The 10,024-nt window shown below is 34.0% G+C and overlaps 1 protein-coding gene across 1 annotated transcript; it reads left to right on the top strand.

The window, feature by feature from the left end:
• The first annotated feature begins 8,249 nt into the window (after positions 1 to 8,249).
• Positions 8,250 to 9,663, top strand: LOC133821164 (zinc finger protein WIP6-like). The gene is made up of 2 exons (XM_062253629.1): positions 8,250 to 8,800; positions 8,979 to 9,663. Exons 1-2 carry the CDS (start codon positions 8,357 to 8,359, stop codon positions 9,480 to 9,482), a joined length of 948 nt encoding a protein of 315 aa, XP_062109613.1. The 5' UTR covers positions 8,250 to 8,356; the 3' UTR covers positions 9,483 to 9,663.
• The last annotated feature ends 361 nt before the right edge of the window (positions 9,664 to 10,024 follow it).

The following is a 10,024-nucleotide window of genomic DNA, read 5'->3' as shown; positions in this document are numbered from 1 at the left end:
TCCCCTCCTTACAAGAATTTCGTCCTCAAAATTTCACATGAACAACTCGGGATATTGATCCTGCATGTTCGACTCCAACTCCCAAGTCGCCTCCTCAACGTTGATGTTCCTCCATAATACCTTAACCAGAGGTATGGTTTTGTTTCTCAGGACCTTGTCCTTCCTATCTAGTATTTGGACTGGTTGTTCCTCATAGGAGAGATCTGCCTATAGCTCTAGATCATCGTAACTCAACACATGAGTCACGTCTGACACATGCTTCCGAAGTGTCAAAATATGAAACACATTGTGTACAGCCGACAGTGCCGGATGTAAGGCCAATCAACTATAGTCCACTTGACCGATCCTCTCCAAGATCTCAAACAATCCTACAAATCTATAGCTCAACTTGCCCTTTTTCCCAAACCTCTTCATCCCTTTCCATGGTGAAACTCTACGGAAGACATAGTCTCCCACTTAGAACTCCACATTCTTGCACTTCGGATCCTTATAACTTTTCTGTCTACTTTGAGAAGCGAGCATCTGAGCTTGAATCTTCTCAATAGACTCATTGGTCCTCTGAATTGCCTCAGGATCAAAGTATTTCATTTCTCCTGTCTCATCCCAATGAATGGACGATCTGCATTTCCTACCACACAACATCTTATAAGGAGCCACCCTCTGGTCGATTGATAGTTGTTGTTGTAGGAAAACTCTATTAAAAGAAAATACTTACTCCAGGACCCTTCAAAGTCCAGTACACACGCTCGCATCATGTCCTCTAATATCTATATTGTCCTCTCAGATTGTCCATCTATCTGAGGATGATAGGCGGTACTAAACTTTAATTGTATACTTATAGCCTTCTGCAGACTTCCCCAAAACTTAGAAGTAAAGGTGGGGTCTCAATCTGACACGATCGACCTCAGATTGTTCCACTCAGCACCACAAAACACGTCTTGTTGCCAAAGGCTTCCAACAACTACCCGGAATTGATTTCTTTGAAACATTCAGTCTCGTTGTTAAACCCTATACCATTCGGGTTATTTTCTCACTTGTTGTCACACATAATTGGGACATTCAGCAGATTGATATTAATAAGGCGTTTCTCAAAGGCACCCTTGAAGAAGAAGTTTATATGGCTCAACCTGCAAGATACATCAATTTTAATCGTCCTCATTATGTGAAAGCTCCATCATGCTCTCTACAGCCTCAAACAAGCCCTACATGTCTGGTTTGATCCTCTTCGTACCACTCTCCTTCGGCTTGGGTTTCTCAATTTTTTCTCAGACAACTCTTTTTTTTACTTCAACCGTATTGATGCTCTCCTTTTTGTGTTGGTTTATTTTGATGACATTCTACTTACTGGTAATCAATCTCAGCAGGTCACTTCTATTATTTCTCAACTTAGTCATTGTTTTTCTCTCAAACAACTTGGTTCGGTAAACTACTTCCTTTGTTTTGAGATGACTAGGGGAACTAATGGGATCCATTTGTCTCAAACAAAGTATACAATTGACTTACTAAATAGAACCAACATGTTACAAGCCAAGTCATGCTCTGCTCTTATAAATAAGAGCAACAATCTATGAATACAGGACAGTAAACCATTTGAGCATATCACACTTTTCCAAAGCATCATAGGTGTTCTTCAATACCTCACTCTCTGCAGGCCAGATATAACTTATCCTGTCAATATAAATTAAGTCAATTCTTGCAAGCACCTACTCAAAACCATTGGCAAGCTTGCAAGAAAATCTTCAGATATTTGTCGAGAACAATTGGAGAAGGAATTCACTCTACTACAACTCCCAACCTCACAATCGAGAGCTTCTGCGATTCCGATTGGGCTAGCTCATGAGACGATCGAAAATCAACAACTGGATATTATGTCTATTTTGGAGGAAACTTAATAAGCTGGAGCTCCAAGAAACAAAAATCAGTTGCTCGTTCAAGCACTAAGGCCAAAATGCAGAGCATTGGCACAAGCCTGCACTAAAATAGTTTGGTTACAATCACTTTTTGCTGAGACAGGGATCAAGTGCAATGACCCAGCTATCATTTGGTGTGATAATTCAGGGGCTAGGCAGTTGGCCTCAAACTTAGTTTTTCACTCACGAACTAAACATATTGAAATAGATGTTCACTTCATCAGAAATAAAGTTTCAAACATAGAAGTTGAGGTGAGATACATTCCTTCAAGTGAATGACGGTTGACATACTCACCAAATCTCTGTCGATCACCAGCTTCCATTATTTATAAAACAAAGTGGTTGTTATTCCTTCACCACAACATAGTTTGAGGAGGCGTGGTGAAATAAATGAAATGGACACATCATCATCTCCAAATGATAAGGATCACAATTGATCCTGCTTAATTGTTGCCATTAGCCCACAACTGTCCAATAAGTCATTCATTTCCTTTATGCACAAAATCGGAAATTGTACAATTAGAATATTTTTTGCACATTCACCAATCACAACTCTTTGTTTATAACTGTATGAGCTATATATATATTCATTTGTATTTTTTATCCCCAAAATTTCAGTTCGATGACGTGGCAATCAGAAGTGACAAGTGGCAATGCATGGTCAGTAAATGACACATTAATAGTCAATAAATGTATTGGCTCTTCGGAGTTGTGATATTATTGGTCATGAAAATTATTTATCTGGTTTGGGAGTGATTTGGCCGACCAGGTAGAATTTTTGTCCGACTGGTAAAGATTTTTGACTGACCAGTCAATTGTTTTGGCCGACAGTCAAGTGTTTTGCTAGACCAGAGATGTGTCATGTTAGACCAGAGATGTGTCATGTTAGACCAGATGTTTGCTAGAGGAGTGCTTTTGCCTATGTCGACCGGTAAGTTGTCTTGTCCGACCAGTCACTTTGGGGATTGATTTGGTCGGTGCACGGATTAGAATCTTAGAAGTTACCGTCCACTTCAATAAAGCCTCAGTAAAAACTTCAACCCGAATCATTCTCAACTGCCGCGGGAATCTCTCAGCTATTCCGGAATAATAGCTATAATATTGTAATTTAGATTTATTTATATTTTATTAATTAAAGTCTGTTGGAAGAACCAATGACCCGGTCAAAAGGAATATCTGATGTACGATCCATGAGCCTATAAATAAATGGCTCATGGTATCATTTTGGGGGGATCTGATCTTTTTAGACTGAGAAAACTCTCTAGTTTTGAGAACTTGGGATTGTTACTTGGGGCATTCTTGGGGAATTTTCTAAGAGAGTTTAGAGAGAGAAAGCTTGTATTCTCTAGAGAGAGAAACTCTGTATTTTTCTACTTACACTTAAGAAACTCAGTTGGCTTAAGTTCATTTGATCTTAAGTGTATGATATATATATCACAACTCCAAGTTGATTAGGCTATTACCAATAAATTGAGGCTGAACCACTATAAAATTATCAGTGTCGTATTTTTCTCTTGAAGGTTTATTGTAGTTTTGACGTCTACTCATCGTTGGCGAAAATCGTGGTCAACAGTATTCATCTTTCTAATTTGATCTTGAAGTAATACAATACAGAGAAGAGAAGATTTTTAGTCTATTATTTTCCTTTTTTTTATCTCGCCTCCATATTGAGGTGTTTCCACTTTGGTTTTTATATATAAACCAAAGTAGAAAGTAGGCTTTCTACTTCGTTTTATACATAAAAACTGAAGTGGAATGTCTATATTTAAAAAAAAATAAAATCCACCAAATTTTGATAAAATAGAAATTAAATCTGAATTATATATATAATTTTTTTTTTGCAAATTTCTATTTTTATTTTCTTTCAATTTTATTTATTTATTTATTTTCATTTAATTTATAATAGAAATAAAAATCACAAAAATTATACACTATTAATAAAATTCTTATAAAATTAAGTATTTATACATTCACATAATAGTTAAGTAAAATAGCCTAATCATTCATATATACCTTCACATAATTGCACTTAAGTAAAATAACATAAACATTCATATATACATTCAGATAAAACTAAATGTATGTATAAACAAAATGACTTACTAATAAATGTAAGTCATCAATATTCAACTTCACTATTTTTGTTGGATTGGCAAGATGTCATTCTGACCATTGGCGACGATTTTACTACTATTAACTTTGTATTTTAGTACATTATGCGAAATAAACCAATGATCGATTAAATTAGTATCTTATAAAAAAAAATACTTAAAATTCTTTCCTACTTTACTTTGAAACACTTACAATTCTTTCTTCAATTTGTTTCTCCAAATTATATGTGACAAGAGTCTTCTTCGTTTCTTGCGATCTTATCCAAATTTCATATCCCTCTACATCTTCCACTCCTAGAGTTCTTTTTTCTAGGGCATCCAACATAATAGAAGTTTAATTATTAAATTTTTCCAAGTCTAACAAAATTTTGGCAGCAAAACAACAAAATTTTAACATATCCCAAAATTTAAAAACCTGTAAATATACACACATAATAATATCCCGACATGGTGTGTAAATCTAAAAAGAAAAAAAATTAATAAAATCTATAAAAAATGGCAGAGTTTCCTCTGTTTTTATAGCATATCCCAATTTTATAATTACCTATAAATTCAATACAAACAAACACAAAATCAACACACATAATTTCATCCTTATATCACTGCCAATAACAAATTTCCTAGAACCTACTTCACTAAAATCAATATGCATGATTTAACTCTAATTTTTTAAAATAAATGTTGCAATAGTTATAAATAAAATTTAAATATTACTCACCTCCAATATTACTATTGAAGTCACTTGAAATCAACACCAAATTGGCACTAAATCAACAACCCTACTAAAAAGCTTAAACAAAAACAAATAAAAATTAGTTACATAATTAATTAAACTAGCTAGTTACATAATAATCAAACAGCATATCAAGCTAGCACGCAATAGGAAATAAAAACAAATGCCACTAATAATCCAAATATTCCAAGTTCTAATATTGGCAACAACATTACATATTGAAGCTATGTTTAAAGTTTTAAATAGCTAGTCACAACAATTTTTAAATTTTACTAACATATATAATTAATAACATTATATAAAATAACAAAATAAATAAATAAAAAATATAACACAAATATACTAAAAAATTAAGTATCAAATTCGGAATAATATATAAAAAAAAAATTAACACAAACAAAGTTTTAAGGCAACAAACCTTTTTTGATGCTCAAATCACATCTAAATCAATATTAGCAACTCCAAAACCTATATATAATCAATACACTATATCTATAAAAATAAATCTGAAAATAATATAGAAAATAAAAAAAATTATACAAACAAAGATATAGTGATTGATTCCTTTTCTGAAGCTCAAAAATACATTTTAATATAAGAAAATCAGTCAAAGTCCAATAACAATACCCATTTTCGAACCCTAAAAATATCCACACCCAAAATCTTTCTTTTCTCACTCAAAAATGAAAATGGAACAAATTCTAGGCTTTATTTCCGTTTTTAAGTAAGAGACATGATTTCAAATGGTGAAAAAATATTATAAAAAGTGTATATTTAGTGAAATATTCGTGGGAGTACGACAACAATTGAGGTATTCTAGGTTTGACGTTTGAGATTTTTGCTTCAGAGAGATGAATGATGCGGATGCTAGATATTAAGGGTATTAAAACCCTTTTACTTCGGTTCTTAGATAAAAACTGACGTAGAAAGGGTACTTACTTTCTACTTCGATTTTTATCTAAGAACCGAAGTATAAGAGTTTTAATACCCTTCAGAGCCGCGTTTGCTTTGCTCCACTTTCCACTTCGATTTTTTCATAAAAACCAAAGTGGAAAGTCTCCACATAGTGTGCAAACCAAACACGACCATTGTCTATGTGCTTTTTTAACTTCGTTTTTTTTAAGAAAACAAAGTAGTAGGTTATTTTTATATACCTCCATTCCCAAAGTGAAGTAAAAGCTCATTGAAAGACTTTTACTTAAGTTTTTTTATATACTATGTGTAAAAACCAAAATAAAAATTTATATTTCTAGTAGTTAAAGCTGGTCATACACCGATAATTTTAGTTTCACATTTTATGTCAACAAAACAAATAAAATTACTCAGATTCATACACGTCATCATCAAGTTCTAATAAGGGTTTTGGCCAAATTTTAATTGTCTTGAAAAAAAATAATAATTGGTGAAGAATCACCTTGTCTCACCTTCAGCTATAAATATAGCTAAAGTTTTTTATGGGATTCCTTTTTTTTTTATTATGTATATGTATGTTACTATGTAGCACTATAGGTAGCTATATATATATATATACATATATAGGCGCCAGAGGTAAGTTGTAAGTTGCAGACCAATACCTTATACCTAGTAACTCTTTTGGGTTGTGATTTTTCTGAGACAAGGCTTTGGGAAGACGCGTTGATGTGATTTTGTGTTGCTTTGTTTTTCGATCTTTAGGGCTTTTTCATCTGATAGTTTCCATTTCTTTTTTATAAAGTTTTGGGTCTCAATTATTTCGATGGGATGGCTGGAATATAACGGTCTTTTAATTAATTATTTATTTTGTAAAAGGTTGTTTTTCAACGATCATCGATGGGGCATTTTGCTTTTTATTTACCTAATTATATTTAAATATATATTTGGGCAGAATAAATAGTCTCATTGATTGCACGTATACATATAGTAAATATACGTAGGTTCAGTTGGTTAGTACTATATATATACATATGTGGATGCATGGATATTGTTCATTTCAAAAATTAGAAAACTGTACGTAGTCGTATTAATATTAGACAAACTAGATAACATTGTTAATTTAAAAAAAAAAAAAAAAAGAATTTCAACACTGGGTTCTATCAGAAACAATTTAACCAATCCTAATACGAATTTGCAACTTTTTTTTCCTTTCCGTAAATTGGAAAAGATACAAAGATAGAATGATCAGGTGGGTTTTACGTGCCCTAAGATTAATCCCTCCCCAAAAAGATTCATATTGGATAATATGTATGTTTACTGCAATTCCAATTAACCAAACTCATACACTATAATAAGTTAATAACCTAGACGGTAGAAACTTTGATAATATTTATATATTACCGCTTTGTATGATTCTCATACATGTTGCCAAAGGTTTTCAGATACATATATTTATACGTATATATATATATAATAACTGATCCCGGCCGGCCCACATCTTTATAATATTATATTATTGTTGTTGGATTTGGCATGGAAATGTCCCTTTCTAGGTACATAATTTTGGCACTATTACTATCACTATCAGTACCATCTCATCCTTTGATAACAAAAGTAGCTATGTAGCAAGAAAGAGAGAGAGAGAGATTTCAGGATCTACAGTTCTCCATGTCTATATACTGTGTGTTTGTCATCTTTGTACATACATATACATATACATCTCTCTATCAGTCGTCTCGATGGAATTAATTACTTTTGGACTGATGAGAGAAAGAAAAAAAGAGAAAAAGAGGAATCAGTAGTAAATAAGGGCAGAGAGGAGAAATATTATTAAAAAAGAGAAAGAGAATATAGAGAAACACTGCATGCAGCGATCGAGAGAGAGAGAAGGAAGTTTTGAGTGTTAGTGTTAGTGTGTGTGAATGTGGGTACGCTATTCTATGCATTTTAATTGCCCCCACCACACCCTTGTGAGCTCCCTCCTTTGCCGGTTCCTTGTCTCCTCCATTCCTAAACATGCCAAAACCCTATAAACCCCACTATTATTACTCGATCATCATCATCATCATCATATATAAATATTTATATACATATCGATTATTAAATATATTTCTTCTCTTCCTGCAGTACTCCACGTGCGATCTCATCAGATTATATATGTACCACATAGTAAAAGCTTGCTACTATTAATTTAAAAATATTAATTAATGCAAAATCCAACCACTATTATTTATACTTCTGTGGTCCCCATTCTACTCTATAGAAATACATTACATGTATTTAGATAGTTTTGAAAATGTAACATATGGTGTTTACAATTTAAAGTGCAAATTGGCTAGTGTCTCTGTCCCTCTGGTAAATTATTCAATCAGTATATTTAATAACATGACGATATATACATCTCTTCCACATATTATTATTATTATCATTATTGATCAATACACTACAGAATTGTTTTTTTTTTTACACACACACACACATATATATATAACAGTAGTTCACATTCTCCGGTCTCCACCAAAACCCAAGTATAAATATGTCACAAAAGTACTCTTCTACATAATAACACATACTCTCCTTCTTTCTTCCTCTCTCTCTCTCTCTCTCTCACACACGCACACACACACAAACTCACATACTTAATAAGAGAATCATCACCATCATCATCATCAACAACAACTAGCTACAATATGCACACCACAAGTATTTCTACAACAACTCCATCATTTAGCTATATTTGTTCAGAAGCAGACGATCGATTAGATCATGAAGACTCCATTGTTCTCTCTCTTGGCCCTCCCGGTCAACACAACAATAATATCTCCAGACACTACAAACCCATCTTCCATCAACATCATTCCACCTCAAACCAACCTCAAAGTAATATTCAAATTAGTTCTTGCTTCAAAAGTAGTACGGACACTACTGTTACTAGTACTAGTGAGAAAGCAGGTGTTACTGTAGCTCTTCATGCTGGCCTTTCAGATTCTGGCCTTCGTCACATTAGTATTCATAACGAAACCCCTACAGAAGCCCAGTATTGGATTCCCTCACCAGCCCAAATCCTCGTCGGTCCAACTCAGTTCTCTTGCTCTGTCTGCAACAAAACCTTTAACAGATACAACAACATGCAGGTAACATTTACATATATGTATTTTAATATATATTATGTACATATATTCTTTTAAAGTACCGCTTGCTATAAACAAAACCCTAACCTTAATCCTTAATACATGTATAAACAGTGCTTCTGGTACAATTTTTATTTTTGTATTATTACTTTTTTTCTGATGGAGTGAATTCTATGTTTAGATGCACATGTGGGGGCACGGGTCACAGTACCGAAAGGGTCCGGAATCACTTAAAGGGACAAAACCAGCTTCGTCAATGCTGAGGCTGCCATGCTATTGCTGCGCCGAGGGGTGCAAGAACAACATAGAGCACCCGCGAGCGAGGCCGCTGAAAGACTTTCGGACGCTGCAGACGCACTACAAGCGCAAGCATGGTGCCAAGCCCTTCGGCTGCCGCAAGTGCAGCAAGCCCTTTGCGGTGCGAGGCGACTGGCGGACTCACGAGAAGAACTGCGGGAGGCTTTGGTTCTGTGTCTGCGGCTCCGATTTCAAGCACAAGAGGTCGCTCAAAGACCATGTTCGTGCATTTGGGAGTGGTCACGCGCCCCACGCGCTGGAGTTGTGTGAGGTCGAAGGAGAAGATGGAGAACACGATAACGATAATGATAATGATGACGATGACGATGATGATTATGATTATGAAGAACGTGATAATGATAGTCTTGGGGGGTCTGTTATCTTTTGATTATTAACTTTTAATTATGTAGGTAACAGTAATAATGTTAATTAATTAAGATATGCGCAGGCTTTTATCTAATTGGTGCAGTAGCATATATCATGAAAGAGAGGGCTACAGAAGGAGAAGACGAAGACTGTAACAGTATCATGAATTAAGCCATATATATATCTGTATTTTTATGAATTAATGCCGGAAGCTACAGTCAAACTTAGTCTAATTAAGTTACTCCATTTATTATATACGTATATAAATATATAAATATTTCCATTTATTAAAACAATTATATAACCTATTTTTTCTTGTTTTACTTTAATGTGTATAAGCATGCAGGGAGGAGACAGAAGTGTAGTCACTACACACCGACACAGTAATAATGCATCTATATTGGATGTGTTAATGTTCTCAATTAGGTCAATAAGTGAATTCAGTGAGCTTTAGCTAGCAGACATGCATAATGCAGAGACATCATGTGAGGAGCGCCCAGTTATACATATAAATATATATATATATATAATAGATTCTAGATGGTACTGTTCACAACTTATGCA

Source organism: Humulus lupulus, chromosome 3 (assembly GCF_963169125.1).
Source record: "Humulus lupulus chromosome 3, drHumLupu1.1, whole genome shotgun sequence".
Taxonomy (NCBI): Eukaryota; Viridiplantae; Streptophyta; class Magnoliopsida; order Rosales; family Cannabaceae; genus Humulus; species Humulus lupulus.
The sequence above is the reverse complement of the archived record's forward strand: the minus strand, read 5'-3'. Positions and strand labels throughout refer to the sequence as shown.